At 41.7% G+C, this 17366-nt stretch overlaps 1 protein-coding gene across 1 annotated transcript in view; it reads right to left on the bottom strand.

The window, feature by feature from the left end:
- GUCY2C (guanylate cyclase 2C) overlaps window positions 1-17366 on the bottom strand; it is a 160733-nt gene that overhangs the window by 93816 nt on the left and 49551 nt on the right. The window contains exons 8-12 of the mRNA XM_066594884.1: window positions 15593-15737; window positions 13245-13330; window positions 4595-4706; window positions 4431-4512; window positions 248-353 (exon numbers count right to left, since the gene is read on the bottom strand). Of these exons, the coding sequence (XP_066450981.1) occupies window positions 248-353; window positions 4431-4512; window positions 4595-4706; window positions 13245-13330; window positions 15593-15737 (531 nt within the window). The remainder of the gene's footprint in view (window positions 1-247; window positions 354-4430; window positions 4513-4594; window positions 4707-13244; window positions 13331-15592; window positions 15738-17366) is intronic.

Below are 17366 nucleotides of genomic sequence, written 5' to 3'. Positions count from 1 at the left end.
TATTCTACAGGATGTTGAGGGGCCACTATATTTTCCTTATTATCTTGACATGAAATCATCCTTTTGCTCCACTTGGTCAGACTTGGGAAAGAAACATTAAAGTGACTCTGTGGTGGTCAGTGAGCCACATGTAGAAACTGAGCTGTCTGTCGCTGCGTCTCCCACCATTTCTTGCACATTTTGTTAGGCCCCATCTTTCTTTGTTGAGTGTTACTTAAAATACTATTGTTCGAATACTTATAATCACCTTCAGGCTGACATGCGAAGTCTCATTTGTTTCCAGTGGCAAAATTTTTTCAGGTGCAATATGGGACCACATTTTCTGCTGCAGTGCATGTTCTTTACGGTACTTTCTACAAAAAGATTTAGATTTCAATTCTAAAATACGTTAGTTATGTTAAAGGGGTTGTCCCGCGGCAGCAAGTGGGTCTATACACTTCTGTATGGCCATATTAATGCACTTTGTAATATACATTGTGCATTAATTATGAGCCATACAGAAGTTATAAAAAGTTTTTTACTTACCTGCTCCGTTGCTGGCGTCCTCGTCTCCATGGTGCCGACTAATTTTCGCCCTCCGATGGCCAAATTAGCCGCGCTTGCGCAGTCCGGGTCTTCTGCTTTCTTCTATGGAGCCTTTCGTGCAGGATGCCGGCTCCGTGTAGCTCCGCCCCGTCACGTGCCGATTCCAGCCAATCAGGAGGCTGGAATCGGCAATGGACCGCACAGAAGAGCTGCGGTCCACGGAGGAAGAGGATTCCGGCGGCCATCTTCACAGGTAAGTATAGAAGTCACCGGAGCGCGGGGATTAAGGTAAGCGCTCCGGTAAGCTGTCTGTACGTCCCTGCATCGGGGTTGTCTCGCGCCGAACGGGGGGGGGGGGTTGAAAAAAAAAAAACCCGTTTCGGCGCGGGACAACCCCTTTAAATATCAGTTTATGTGTCTATAGAACGATTCTGGGTACAGTCACGCGGAATGTATCTGTGCCATGGAAAATACCCATGCAGGTTTTTTGTGGATCTTGCTGTGCATTTGAAGGGATGAAATCCAGGATGAAAATCAGGAACATGAATCGACATTCTGCAGAGGTAAAATCCGCACCACAGGTCAATTTATGTGACAGATTTTTTCTATATTGTGTGAATACGATTTCTTTAAATTTCATTCACTTTGTACTGTCATACATGCAAATACGCTGTGCAAATTTTGCAGCATACACACTACATGTGAACATACCCTCATAGGGGCAGATTTATAGAACTGTTGCTGTTGCCCAGAGCAACCAAAAACAGCACTGATTTCATTTTCCAAAAAGATAAGAAATGACAGCTGTGTTGTGATTGGCTGCTAAGGGCAACAAAGTTTTATAAATCTCCTTCATGGCATGTTTAGGCTACCTACACACAGGCAAGCACAAAATTGCGCCGAAAAACTCAACCCGTTATCCCATTATCTCGCTCATCGATGTGCGTTTTCTTGGCAATGCGAAGTATTTTTCAGGTACAACTACCTCCCATCACTTCAGTAAAGTAGCTTTCCCGTGGCTCGGCTTTCAGCCGTGTAGGAGGATCGGCAAGTGTTCCCCATTGTTTTCAATAGGAAACCTCACATCGCACTCGTGTACACATTGCACACTGTATTTTACTGTCCCATTGAAAACAATGTGCGGTGCGATCTGAGAAAAATGAAAAGATAGGACATGCAGCGAAAACATCGCTCGTGTATATGTCTCGTGTACATGCGTTGTGACACAAAGGAAGGGTTTCCTATTAGTTTTCCTCAGAGAAATAATTAAATACGTTTTTTTTGGTGTATGTAATTATGGTTGGCAGTTTACATTTTTATATAAAAAATGGCAGATTTACCAAATACAGCTAGACTAGTTTGTACAAGCAAGAATACAAAACTCTCTAGTTAAGGCTAGTTTCACAGAGCCGAGAAACTTGCCCAAGATATATACACAAAACATATACATGGACTACTTCAGAGGATACATGGGATTTGGCATGGGGTGAAGTAGAGGAGAAATGCTCACGGCCGACTGGTGCAGGCTGAGGACTGTGTGCCTACGACTGAGAGGAAAAGGAGGTGGTGGTACTTGAGGCATGCTGTGTCATCCATTCTACGTTGTGCCTGCTGCAGATGTAATGCACAGGCAGAAGCACTTCTAAGGATTGGCAGCTTGCTTGCCTCAACTCCTGCAGAATGTGGAGCTATTGCTTCAGTGGGAGCCGCATGAAGTGCCAACTTGGTTCATCATCTACCACCTCCACCACTACCACTACCCATACGTCCACTACCTCTTACTTTCCTCATGTTTCCTTTTTATTTACTTTTTTGTTCAGTTTTTTTGTGTTAGTTTACTTTTTAGTGTAGTTTTATGTAACTTATCAGCTAACTTTGTAATTTGCAGAAAACCACTGCTAGCTGCGTACAGCTTGCAAATAATTCATAGTGGCTAGATGGGTGACTTTGAAAGACATCTGAGGCTGCTGACACACACTGTTTATTCTATAGGTTTATTCTACTGTAAACTATATATACAGTATATACACTAGGGTGATGACTTTTTGACTTTTTTTTTCTCAAAAATTATTTCCTATAGGACAAGTGAATGAACTTTTGCCTCTTAATGACTAAAATGACATTTATTCCATTGAAATATTGAAAAAGGTCACGCACAAACCACTTTGAGATGTTATGTAGGCCATTGAATGACTACCCAACAGGTCTCAAATGCTTGAAAACCCACTAGAAAACAGATGAATCTCCAATCAACATTCCTTGAAGCAACCAGTGCAAGAGTGCAAAAGTTATGCAAGACTTGCAGGAATGCTGCCACAACAAGGACAGTCTCCCACTGAGATTCATCCTGTCCAATGACATTATTGTGAATAATGGACTTCCTTTTGTGTTTGATGACCCTATATAATGTTGTATAATGTGACTCTAAAGGTTGTGTTTAATTTTGTATCTGTTTACAGTGACTTCAAAAAATGGGCGAAAAAGCCGATAAATAAAATTTTCAAATCATTTTGTGCGTGAGGTTTTTTTTAATCAAATTATCTTGAAAATAAGATTTTACCTAATCTCTCATGAAAGCTCATCAATTTATGATACAGGGAAACAAGGTTGTAAAAAAGTCCTAATATACACTCCATGTCTATGTTGCACAGGACATTTATTAGGCATCTATTCATGTAGAATAGCTGTTCATTCCACTATAAGCTACTTATATATCCTGTACATTCCACATCTCTCTTGGACAGGAAAATTATTAGGCATCTATGTATATGCGGCATCCGGGCGGAAGGCCGGCTATTGCAGAGAAGGCCACAGGGCTCTCAAGATGGTTGTCACGGGTGGCTCTGTGGCGGAGCGTGGCCCAGCTCAGTCGTGCACAGTGCAAAAAGAACAGGCAGATGTAAATTATGGTAATTAGTCCCAAAGGTGTTGTCACGTGATGCCAGTACCTCTTCTCAAGCAAACTGTTGCTGGGTGTTAAATAAAAGAGTTCACAGTCAAAGAGAGAGTTTTAAAACCAGGGGTTCACAGTTTTTCTTTATGCACAGAGTTCAACTTTGATTTTCCAAGTATAAAGCAAGTTACTCCGCACGACTTGTTATAGCAGGAAACATTACTCTGAGCTTCAGTCCCCGGAGGGGAAATGAGGTAGACCCACGGCTGTGTACAGGCAGAAGCAAAAACGAGCTTCAGCCTCTCATTGACATGTCCTCCTCCACCAACTACATCTCTGCACACTCTCCACTACTGTAGACTCCACCTCCTAACTTTTTCTAAACTCCCACAATACCACACACAACAACAAGTTAGGGAAGACAGATTTGCCACAACAAAGCTTGTTAGAATTTATATAGAACACACATAAACACAAGTACACACAAGACAGTTTACATAAAATGGACATACATCTGCTCTAAAGACACCCTAACTCTGGGCCACTACATATGTGGATTTAACATTCATTCCATTATAAAGAACACATATATTCTCTTCATTCCTAGTCTATCACACACAGGATAGACCCCCAAATACACAGAACTGCTAGCATTCTCCTCTGTTGAGCTTGGCAGCTCCACTTAAATTGCTTCAGGACCTGCACAGAACTGGACATGTTACCAGATGTGAGCAGGTCCTCCAACAAAAATGGTGTGTTTCTATGGAGAAGATTCTGAAAGTCAAATTTCCAATAGCAGAAAACGCACCAAATGGTGTCGTTTCTGTCACTTATTAAGTGCGGAAATGCAGTGAATTTTGGGGGATTTTACCCATAGAATATATTAATGTATTAGAGAAAATGAATAAATATGTTGGCAGGCATTGGTGATCACATCTTGTGTTTATGGAAAATGGTGGTTCCAGATTTTAAGGCAAAACATCACTTTTATTACTGTATAATTAACACCTACCTGAAAACAAGAAGTGCAATGATCAGAACGAGTATAATAGCTACTGTTAAGGTGAAGACTGCGATTGTCATGATGTTAGGTCCTATAATAAAATAAAAATATTTATATTGTCACTGGTGTCAATATAGTCGACAAAGAACACATGATAATTCAGATGAACTTACCGCTATCAGGAACATCACTAGGAAGTCTATGATTCTTCCATACAAATGATGGTTCAAAGTTCACTACACGGGTTGTATTAGTCTTCGTGGAAAACTTGAGTAATTCTGTATACTAAACAGAAATAAGAGGTTTAGGATAAATGGAAAATCTTTTTTGGTTTCCTAGAAGATATTAGTCATATAATTAAAGGAGTTGTCTTGGACTTTAACAGAATCTATCCTTAGGACTGACCATCAATGTATAAGTAGCAGAGAACTCCTTTAATTTCCTCCACCCCCGACAGTAATGTTAAAATTGGAAAAAGCATCCAAAAAATGTAACTTTTTTATATTGCAGATTTTGAATTTAGGTCTCATGTAGATTGACACAGAACAAGCCACCTTAAATGCATTGTAACCCCATCAATGCAGCTGTATAACACCTTGTGTTTTGTGGGGCGAGTTCATGTTTTTTTAGGAACCGATTTCCTGAGGCAGTGGAAAAAAGCTATTTTACCAGTTTTTTTGTGATTTATTTTTAATGGCCTGGTATAAATATTATGTTACCATTATTCTACAAGTCACTTTGATTACAGCAACAGCAAATTTTAGAGGGTTGATTACATTTTTCCACTTATGCACTTATTAGCAGTGGCTTTAGATTATGCTAATTGAAAATAGTCCGCTAAATGTATTTAATGTTCACAATCTCCTGGATGCATAATCAGTTATTTGCAAGGGCAATAAACATAATGATTCGCTGGATGATAACGAAGTCTTTCTGGAAAGCTTTTCATGACTCTCAGATCAGAACAGCAGAATATTTAGTGGCAGTTGAGGGAGTTGAGATGGTCAAAATAGCAGCTTGTACTAGAAATATTCCGACAAAATATAACCAAAGATCATGCACGTTGGCAATATTTCTGCAAAGCCAAATTTATGCAGTCAAAATCATCGGAATTTGTGACTTCACTATCACCTTTACATTACTCATGTATTTACATTATTTAGCTATTTGACAAAGGTCTAGAATAGGCACTGGTGATCTAAAAGGTGTGGACACCTTTGGGACAAATTTTTAATTTAATGCATATTTTGGTCAAAGAATAAGAAAATCAACTTTGATCTGATCAGACTTCAGCTCAGAGAGGGCCGCAGAATAACAGCTACTCAGAATTTGTTTATCATCACATAAATTTGAATGAGGATTTTTTTCCAATAGGGTACAATTGTAAAAGTTTAGGCTTCAACATTTCCTGACAACCCGTCTGGGTCCAGTGAACCCCCCTGTGACCTCTTTTAAGCTTTTTTATGATTCTAATAAGCTAACCAAAGTTCTTTCACTGTTATAAAACGATTATGGAGATCTCTTCCCCTCATGATTTCCCCTTTGTTAACAAGTGGGAAAAAGATTTGGGTATTAGGTTTTCTGATTATCAATGCAATTTCATTTTATCACTTAACTGCAAATCTTCAAAATGTGTTAACTATCTAGAATCATCTAGAAATATCCTATACGGATGGTACCTTTCGCCTATCCAAAATATACCCGAACGCTTCCAGTTTATGTTGGAAATGTAACTCCGCAGTCAGGATATTGGGTGGTATTGTAACCTCCTACAGCCTTTCTGGAAAATTATCTCGGTTTAATTAGAGATATATTAGGTTACCCTATTAATTCATCCCTAATGCTGGATCCATTGCCTACCTTAGATTTCTTCATTCATATATTCTCACTGTAGTTAGATCCAATATTGCTAGTAACTGGAACCAATCTTCTTCACTACTTGAAATCATCAATGCCATTTACTATAATTATACCTTGGAACAAATGGTGGTGTGGAGATTGGGTAATTCAAGCCAACATTTATCTATTTGGGCCAAATGGATAATGTTTTATGACTCTTTACCTTAACCCCTTAAGGACCTGGCTGTTTTGTACCTTAAGGACCAGATACTTTTTAGGGATTTTACCCATGTGGTGGTTTAACTGCCCTATTTTTTTCCCTTCAGCTACCAAAATTATTTTTGCTGTCTTTTTTCCGTGACATATAGGGTGATTTTTAAAAATATCTTTTTCACTGACTTTTTTTTCAATTTCTTAGTTTTATTGGGGGCAAGAAGCTAAAAAAAATATTTTTTTAACATTTATAGTTTTTTTTTAAATTAGTATGTTTATGTTCCTCGTTTTGTTTCAGACATTTTGATATATAATATGTATGGTTTTGGATTACAGGGTGCATGCAGCGATGGTTTTGGTTGGCGTCGGCTTTGGGTTATTTTCTTTCTTATGTATATATTTTTATTTTATTCTGTAATTTTGATTTACTTATTAATGTAATTTTTTAACTATCTACGTTCCCCATGATGTCATATAACACCTCTGAGGCACATTCACATTTTTTTGGGGTTTTTTTATTTGACGCTTCTCTACTGTAGTTGTAGCTTTCATAGGAGCCGCACCCATAGGAGCCCCAGTTACAGGGAAAAACATCTCCTGTAGTGACATAAGTCACTAGTAGAGCTGATCATGGTCTGCTAGGACCCTGTAGCTCTGCTGTGCCAGGGGATCCTGGCGGTCATGTGACCCCTGGCTCACGTACTGGAAGAAACACTTCCACTTTTTAGTACATATTGCTCATTGAGTGCTGTGTACTCGGGAAAGGAGAAGGCAGTAAGGGTTAAAACCGCTCCTGCATTCTTCTTTGGGTTCTTAGCTGTGACTAACAGCTGACAACCCAACCTGCTTCTGATTAATTGCAGAAGCGGGGCTTTAATCCCCTGCCGTATTTTTACAATCGGCTGGGATTAAAGCCCAGGACCAAGCCCAGGACAGTGCTTGTACCTTAATGGGTTAAAGACCTAAGATGTGTGTTATTTAGGCTTTCCCATATATTGACTATTGTGCTTGTAATATATTGACCTTTTTTTCCTAGCAGAGCAAACTCCCTGAAATGTTTCTATACTTTTAACAGTCAATCTTATAATATGTATTTGCCGCTCTCTATTCTTTAGTTCTATCTAAAGTTTTTATTTAGGCCAGACTCATACGAACGGGTTGTGTTCTGCACGCAGTAGATTCTGGCTGTGAGCCCGACCGGTGACCTTGCGTACCTGATGAAGCTGTATTGCAAATGACCATTGAGGCTTGCAGGCGGTCATGCGCAGTACAGTTTTCTTTTTCTGTGTTTGTATTTCCCACGCTGTCGCTTACCGATGATATGGGTACCCACAGCCCATACGCAATGTTAATTGCGGATGAGCTGCAGGTCGGACGTCTTCATTAACTTGAATGGAGGCCATCTGCGTGGAGTCCACCGCAAAATACAGCATGCTGTGATTTTCTTTCCGCTCACGGAAAGTTTATATGGACAGCGATCACGCATTCCACAATTAGAATCTGTTCATATGAGACCCCTCCCTTAGGTATACAAATATTAGGCTGTACATTATCTGTATAAATCTGCTTGTTCTGGCAAGCTACATGTAGCAAACATAGTACAAAACTCGAAGAAACTAAAAATACACACTTATTCAAACACAGTGTAAAGATAAAAATATAAATGAGTAGCCAATAGGGATGAGCGCGTATACTCGCTAAGGCACTACTCGCTCGAGTAATGTGCCTTAGCCGAGTATCTCACTGCTCGTCCCTAAAGATTCGGGGGCCGCCGCAGCTGACAGGTGAGTTGCGGCGGGGAGCGGGGCAGAGCGGGCGGGAGAGAGGGAGAGAGAGATCTCCCCTCCGTACCTCCCTGCTCTCCCCCGCAGCTCCCCGCCCCGCGGCGGCACCCGAATCTTTCGGGACGAGCAGAGAGATACTCGGCTAAGGCACATTAGTCGAGCGAGTAGTGCCTTAGCGAGTATACTCGCTCATCCCTAGTAGCCAACTGGCACAAAATGGGACAGTTTGGGGGATCATGGGGAACTGGAAAAAAAATAACATGGACATAGCAGGGCAGTTATACAGAGTAACACTTAATTAACAAGAGACTGGTAAATAACCTTATGTAAGAGATATTGCCGAACCTTGGAGATCAAGACCCTAAATAGGGAATAAATGCGTAATCTTTTTCATATAGATGGGTATACTAATGTAAGCATACACACACATATATACACTTGAAGTTGTTTTATGAGGTACATCACTTCCTGGGAGAGATAGCAGACCGTTCTTCATGGAATTTCAGAGTTGGTTGTCTTTTGCTATCTCTAGAAGGATCATCTGGTCATGACAGGTTCCAATCAACGCAAAGCTGCTTTGCTTCTTTGGGTGTGTTAGCGACCACCTTTGTACCGTTATGTGTGATAATTAGGCAAACTGGAAATCCCTGCTTGTAAGGAATTGAGTGGTTTCAAACTTTGATGCTGAGAATTCTCAACATCTAGCCAGCGTAGCAGCAGAAAGGTCTGCGAACTGCAAGAGATTTTTGAATCTATCTAGATGGGCTTGCATGGACCTAGCAACTTACATAATGTGTTCTTAAGGGCTCTCCCACACAAAGGAATTTGTGCATCTAACTTACATGCGCAAAAAAAAAACCTCTGCGACTATTAGAACCAATGGTTTCCTATGGAAACATTCAGAAGAAGAAATTGTATCCGTGCGAAAAAAAATAGCACCTCAAAAAGGTAGGACATGAGCGACTGAAATTCCCTTCTGCGTGAAAAGATAGGACCTGACCTATTTATGGTGCGCAAAGCACAGGAGTTTCCATAGACTCTTATGGGAGCTGGAAAAAAAGGGGGAAGGGATGGAGATTTGCTAAACATTCCGATTATTTAGTTAAAACTGCTAAACAATGGGAATGGGAGAGCAAGGGAGATTAGCAGCCTTAAATTTAACATTCCCATTGTTTATCTTAAACTGCTAAACAATAGGAATAGGTGGGTGGAGGCAAATTAGCAGAGTTAAACTAAACATCTCATTGTATATATGTACTGTATGTGCTGGCCAGAGGAAATAAAAATCTCTCTTTCTCTCAGCAGCGCATTTTTTCAGCAACACGCCACTCCAGATCCTGTGATTGGGCAATTCTAACACTAATGAGGTTCATGGTAAATCATGCATTCATGCAATTTCAAGCAAAGTTAGCCGCAGTTTTTTTGTGCAGTAAACCTGTGTAATTTTGATGCCCGCGTGAATGAGCCCTTAATATGGAAAAAATGGGTCCAGGCAAGGGCATCATGCTCTATTTTCAATAACTTTCCTTGCTGCATCTGTCACATCTGGTGCAGCAGGGAATTCTTTATTCCCCGCGGAGATATAGAACACATCTGCTGGCATGTGGCAGATGTGTTCTTCATCCCCGCGGGGGACACGGCAGTGGCGGGCAAGTAAGTGTGTATATATATATATTTTTTTTTTTTTACTTCCCTGAAAATCACTTCCGGAGTGCTGGCAGTCATTGCCTTTAATGGAGCCACTGGCAGCAACCGTGGCTCCATTGAAGGCAATGCGTGCCTTCCTTATTGTGCATGCATGTCCTATCTTTGCAGGCGCACACCTGTAAAACACGGACAGGACATGTGAACACACCATAGGGAATGTAGTGGTTGTAATAGACGCGTGTTTTTTTGTGCACGTATGCACACATATGTTGAAAATCTTTTAATCTTTGGGGAGACATTCCCTTTATGGTATAAATGACATGTTAATTTATCCTGTGGGTTGTTACAATTGCAACAATACCTATTTTGTGATTTTTTGGGTTTTTCTACTTTTGCACAAAAAAACATTTTTTTTAATGAAGTCCTTTATTGTATCACCATATTCTGAACCATAACTTTTCTATTTTTCGCAGATGTTGCTGTGTGAGGGCTTGTAATTTTGTGGAACGAGCTGTGGTTCTCATTACGACATACATTTTTATCACTTTTTAGGAGGTATGATAAACATAAAAATAAATTTTTACATTTAATTTAATTTTGTTTTTGCTTCAGGCAGCTCACAGTGCGGGATAAATAACACATCAGTTTTATAGGCTGCGTCATTACATTTCTGATTGTACCAATTATGTATACTCTTCCTATTTTTTTCCTACTTTTCTTTCAGATAGATAGATCTAAGATAGACAGATATCAGATAGATAAATACGAGTGAGATAGACAGATGAGAGATAGATATGAGATGGACAGAGAGATAGATGAGACAGATATTTCCACACCTCCGTGCCGGCAGCGCTATGAGCGATGCCAGCGATACTCCTGTGTAACAGCATGAGTGGGACGAGTCTCCGGCATCGTTTTCCCCACAGCTCAACCTGTGTAAATAGGGCATTTGCCACACCGAGTATCTTCTGATAAAACACAGGCCTAATCTCTCCCTGTTAGGTATCATAAGTGCCCAAATAACTGTCACTAAGTCTCCTTGCTCTGTGGACACAGATCTCGGACTTGGCTGCAAGTTCCTAATGAATCTCAATCACTGATGGGAACCACTAACTAATAAAACTTAACTTTTAATAATAAAACAATTTAAAAGAAATTTGCGTAGCTGGATATTTGTTTAAGTTTCTATGCGTTCCAAAGAATAGGATAGTGCCACTCGCATACATACGATCAGTCACATACTTGTGAATATTGGGCCTATGTAATATGTTACTATAACAGCCCAAATAGAACAAGGGTATCTGTCAATGTTTGTCACTTAGACCTATATCGTGATATTGGATATATATTGATTCTAATCAATTATAGCCAGATCTTAGATGCAACAGATCGTGACAATCTACATCCAATAATGTTGATTAATAATTTGTTTCAACATTGACTCAGGGCCAGTAAATAGAAAAAAAAAGACCATAATAGGCTCTTAAGGGCACACGATTAATATAATCAAATTCTATGTGCTCCCAGGTTCACCGTATGAGTGTAACACATTCATTTAAAGAAACTGAGTGTATTCATTTAGAAGGCACTCCATTCAAATCAGGCTGATCTGCTAATAGCACGATATCCAATTCTGAATATATGATTAAAGGGGTTGTCTCGAGGAAGCAGTGAATTTTTTTTTTTGCCCAGTCCCCCTAATTAAGCATACATTACTAAGCCCCCCTGTAAATGACTTTTCTAGCTGGTTTGTACTTACAGTTCCAGCGTTTCAGCAACTTATAAAAAGTTTCTCCAAGATGGCCGCCGGCTCTTTTCCCGTCGCTTGCTGTAGCCCGACGTGCGCGCTCCCGAGACGCTACCAGCTGTGTCTCCCTGACAACCAGACGCCCCGCAGCCGCCGACCGGACCCCGGGATTGAATTGAACGCGGCCGACCAGTCACCCACCGCCAGGCAGCAGGTAACCGGCGCTATGCCGCGGCTCCCCCGCGCTAGCCCCCGGCTCCTCAGTGCTACGCCCCGGCTCCCCAGCGGTAGGCCCCGGCTCCCCAGCGGTAGGCCCCGGGGCCCAGCGGTAGGCTCCGGGGCCCAGCGGTAGGCTCCGGGGACACAGCGGTAGGCCCCGGGGCCCAGCGGTAGGCTCCGGGGCCCAGCGGTAGGCTCCGGGGACACAGCGGTAGGCTCCGGGGCCCAGCGGTAGGCTCCGGGGCCACAGCGGTAGGCCCCGGGGCCCAGCGGTAGGCCCCGGGGCCCAGCGTTAGGCTCCGGGGCCACAGCGGTAGGCCCCGGGGCCCAGCGGTAGGCTCCGGGGCCACAACGGTAGGCCCCGGGGCCCAGCGGTAGGCTCCAAGGCCACAGCGGTAGGCTCCGGGGCCACAGCGGTAGGCTCCGGGGCCACAGCGGCAGTCAGTCACGCGTCACCCCCGTCAGTCCGTCACCCATCACTTGGCTGGGCTGGGCTGCTCTGCACCTTCCTCTAAGAGAGGATGGTAGCAGAATGGCCGCTCCAGCGCGCTCCCGAGAAGATACAGCTCGTCTGCGCATGCGCAGAAGAGCTGTAGCGGCGAGCACACTGAAGCGGCTCGTGCTCAGAGCAGAAGACCGGACTGCGCAAGCGCGTCTAAAAAAGCAAGCCGCCAGCGAATTTAGACGGAACCATGGAGACGAGGACGCTAGCAACGGAGCAGGTAAGTGAATAACTTCTGTATGGCTCATAATTAATGCACGATGTATATTACAAAGTGCATTAATATGGCCATACAGAAGTGTATAACCCCACTTGATTTCGCGAGACAACCCCTTTAAGATGATGTCACTGAGCAATATGCTCTGTTGTGACTAATGCTGTCTAGCTCAATTGGAGGACCATTTACATGCTTGTAGTTTATAAGCAAGAACGGACACTCCTAAGTAGAACAGGAGGAATAGATTGTTTTTCTTTCTAACATTCCTCCCTATCAACAAAGGAGGGATGAACTATTATCGTTTTTAAAGTTCATCCCTTCCTACAATGCCTGCCACCAAGTGGCACTATCCTATTCTTTGGAACGCATAGAAACTTAAACAAATATCCAGCTACGCAAATTTCTTTTAAATTGTTTTATTATTAAAAGTTAAGTTTTATTAGTTAGTGGTTCCCATCAGTGATTGAGATTCTTGTTCCAGTGGGAACTTTTCTGCCTCGGTGATAAATCAAGTTCCTAATGAAATACTATTTAAAGAGGCAGTGTCCCCCCTTACAAGCGAATTAGCTTTTCTGAGATCAGGAATTATAACTTTGTGCCTGTCAGCATTGCATTCCCCCATTCCAACTCTTACAGGTGACACATTTTTACTTACATTTTTAGAATTCACAGAGTGGAACAAAAGAGTCAGATTTCGATCTCGGTCACCTGTCTCATCCAGATCAATTTCACCTAAAGCACCTATGCATGAAAAATAATTAAAGTGTAGAAAGTTTTACATGTACTCACTGCTTTAATGTTAGATTTGTAATACTCAATTAATTTGCTTTCTAATTCTGTCCAGCATACTATATATCTCATTGATGCTCTTTGAGCAGTAAGTTGAATTTTTATGCCCATGTGGAGAGATTTACTTGACCTTCTTACATTGGTTTATGGTCAGTCACCCATAATACAGCTCCTTCCAGAAGGTATAGATTTTAGGTTTTTGATCAAGCATTGCTCCATGAGAGATGCACGTCACCCCAGGCTCCCCTGCACCATCCACGTATGCGCCATTACGTCACCTGTGACAGGGACATCTATCACTGCGAGACTGACTGATGGATAGTCCGAACAACCTATGGACTCAAGGCAGTCTCACACATGTGCATTAGCCTGAATGAGCGCCATATTGGTACACCCTTACATAGGATATATTATCCTCAATGAAAGGAGGTTTTTTGAGAACGTGTAGGTGTGGTTTAAAGGGGCAAGCATTATTGACAGGTGAGTTCAATTACATGGACACTATTTACGGGATAGAATATGTGGATGCTAGCATCGCTCTGAAGAAGGCTTTTCTGAAACGCATGTAAGGGGTCTATTCCCTACACTGTGGTGGGACTCATAGGGAGCATTATACTCTATAAAGGTACTTGAAAATTCTTGCATTATTTATGATATGCACTTTGTCCTTCCTTCTTAGATAGGGGTTATACTAGAAATGCATGGATGGCTATTGCCCTAACATATCAAATGATATACATTTACATTAATTTGTGTTATGCTTTCAGGGATTCCTACCATTATGTGGGGATATTATTATTCAATGGTTTTTATATTTGTGTGGATTTCTGTGTTCTCTTTTTCCGGATATTTAATAAATATATGTATTTTTACAAGTCTGCACTCCAGTTCCTTTTTCTTTTGTATGCTATATACTATAGAAGAGACTTTTTGTTATATGTATGGGTTATATGAGAGAGATTATTATGGTTGTGCTGGCTGGGATATGTTGTACCACATAGGTTTCTAGCAGCACAGCCCCACAGGTGTGGAATGATTGAGCTAGCTGGGTGTGGTGTTCTCCTGCTAGCCTATCACCACCAATCTGGTTGCAGATAAATATCCTCCCTATGCAAGAGGAGGTTGGTTTCCCTTAACTCTAGGATTTGTTGGTTTTGCATGCCTGTACATGTGTCATGTGTTTGAACAGGGGCTAGTCCAGTGTTTGTGCAGGTGGCCAGACATTAGGTGTGAATAGCCCTGTGTATATGGTGTGAACAGTGTCATGTTCTGTATGTCTGTGCATGTGGCTAGACATGAGGAGTGAACAGTCCTATTCTATGTGGTTGTGTGTGGCATGCTAACCCTAGCGTGTTGCTGTGTGATTTGTGTTCTGTGTGCCGGTCTGTTCTGGTTCTGTGTAGTAGTCATTGAGAGATAGTCAGGACTGAGGTTCCTCTATTGACATGATCGCTTTGCTTATTAGGCAGGATCCTGACATTCTCCCTGCAGCTTGGGGTCAGTTGTCTTGCTAGTGTAGGGACCCGCAAGACAACAAGCAGCCTTGATCGTGACTTGAATGCTTAAGTATTTTGGCCAATATACAAACCAATACCTTGTACTTTTACAGCAATTCCATCTGCTTATATGTACAGGTATGCATGGCAAGTGTGTGTCGTCAGTTGGTTCCTGTTTGTGTCCTGGGTCATGTTCGTGTGGGCCTGGTGTTTGTTTGCCCACACGAACATAACAAAGATATTATCTATCCCTCATATGACTTGTGATGCCCTGCAACTTTGTTAAACTACATAAATTTTGAGATGTCTGATTCCATTACAACAAAGCAGTGTAAAGCAAAACTTTTGGGAAAGGTTTCCCTACTTTCTTATGTGGTAATCCTATCACTTGCTAGGCACACAGTATACATCTCTATTACCAAGCCATATTACATCTGACTGAAAGCAGACTTATTATATTGCTTCTATGCCATATGTTTTAGACTGGGTTCCTTAGCAGTGGTTATTGTATGTGGTCTAAAGCACGTCTACCTGAGGTGCCATACAATTTTGCAGGTGAAAGCGTAGAATTACAGCAACCCAGGCTTAAGTTCAATTTTTTTTCTTAGTAATGGTGGAGGAGTAGCACATTATTGGAGTAAGATCCTTTTTTCAAGAGACATAAATGTGCATAATGTATATTTCCAGTTAACATAATTGTACTGTGATTTAAGCAAACCTGTAATGGTAATGTTGCGAAATTGTTCAATAAGTTCATCTGTTTTGATGGTTTGATTGATATTTCCTTTTTCGAGAAAGCTCTTCAGTCCATGTCCAAACAATAGAACCGCATCCAAGTATCCAGCAGCATAATCATCTTTCAACTAAAATATATTAATAACAAATACAATTACAATACAGTCTATGCCTCAGAACTGTCTGAAGTGTTCAGCTTATCAATGACTATGGAGTTGGACAAGACTGGAACAAGGGTAGACAACTGCCTAGGATACCACCTTGGCATAGGTGAGAGCGGGGTGTGATTTTATTGGTAAACATTTTTTTTAAAAAAGCTGTTAACATTCTATACAATAAGCACTTCCATCAGTGATGAAAGCATTGCTCCTTGCTCCCAGCTGGTCCTCCCCTGCTCCGGGCATCAACCCTGCGCTGAGTTCCAACACCGCCTATGTCAAGATGTAGTATGCATTGGCATCAGGATGTGTGCCTGCAACAAAGGAGGACCAAGAGGACAGGAGAAACTTCAGCAAAGCACACAAAGCATGCTGTCATCTCTGAACAGGATGTACCAAAACCGGTCCCCCGACGAAACGCTGCACAAAACTCTTCACTGGCAGACCACCCCTGACGCAGACCTCTGAGTTTACCTTCAGCCAGAGATACCCTATCAGGATCGTCATAGATCAAACCGAAGGCAGAAAAAAAATTATCCACAGAAGATAAAGCTTCCGAAGGTGGTGGTACAGAAAAGGCCCAAGCTCGAAGGTCTCCCTGCAATCTAGAAATAACACCTTCTGAAGATTTGGCACACAGTTTAAAATATAATTTACAAGACTCTCTAAATGACACAAACTTCTGTTGGTTTCCAGAAAAACGGTAACTCAAGTTTAGGTTCTTTTACTGATCCCGTTTGGACCAGATGCTGCCGCTTTACCTCAGTGACCTCAATAGTCAGTACTCTAAACTGGTTCGATAATGTCCATATGAGATCCATAGAAAAATCAAAATACTATCCCACAGAGAAAAAGTATTGGCTGACTATTATGTCACATCTAACCAGGATGTACTGAAACCAGTCCCCGAACACTTCCCAGGCTATGTTTACATAATGGAACAAAGAACATAAACCATCACAGGTAATGTATGGAATAACAGATGGAGAGGGAAACTTTTCCTATATGACTCAGAATAAGAGACTGTAACTGCCTACCCACAATACTCAGCCACTCACTGTCCCTACGTGGGACAGAAATAAACAACTAAGTAAGAATACAACTTCCACAAGCAACCATAGTACTTATCTTAAGATGAGCTGGGAAAAACAAGAGACCAAAATCCAGCTCAGATTCCAACAGCCATAAGATGAAGACTGAGAATAATCAGCACAGGTCCACAGCCAAGATGGGCATAAAAGGCCTCCCTAATTGCTAAGCAGGTGCAACAGGTAGCAGAACACTGATATAGGCACTCCCACCAGGTGCAACTGGTAACAGAACACTCCTATAGATGCTCCGACCAAAGCTAGAGAAAATGAGAGGAAAATCCAAAACGGCACTAGCATAAACCAGACCTCCATATACGAAAATCAAAATCTGTTGTAACACATGCACAGACTGATGAGAGCAGCACCAGGACAGAAGGAATGAGGAGCAGTGAGTTATTTTTCTTATGGTCAGGTCTGAAAGGGGACTGGGGCTGTATTCATTATGGAGTCTGATCTGGGGTGCCTATTATTTATTGGGTCAAATCTAGGGGTCTGCCTTAATTAGGTG

This window comes from Eleutherodactylus coqui, chromosome 3, assembly GCF_035609145.1.
Source record: "Eleutherodactylus coqui strain aEleCoq1 chromosome 3, aEleCoq1.hap1, whole genome shotgun sequence".
In the NCBI taxonomy this organism is placed as follows: Eukaryota; Metazoa; Chordata; class Amphibia; order Anura; family Eleutherodactylidae; genus Eleutherodactylus; species Eleutherodactylus coqui.
The sequence above is the reverse complement of the archived record's forward strand: the minus strand, read 5'-3'. Positions and strand labels throughout refer to the sequence as shown.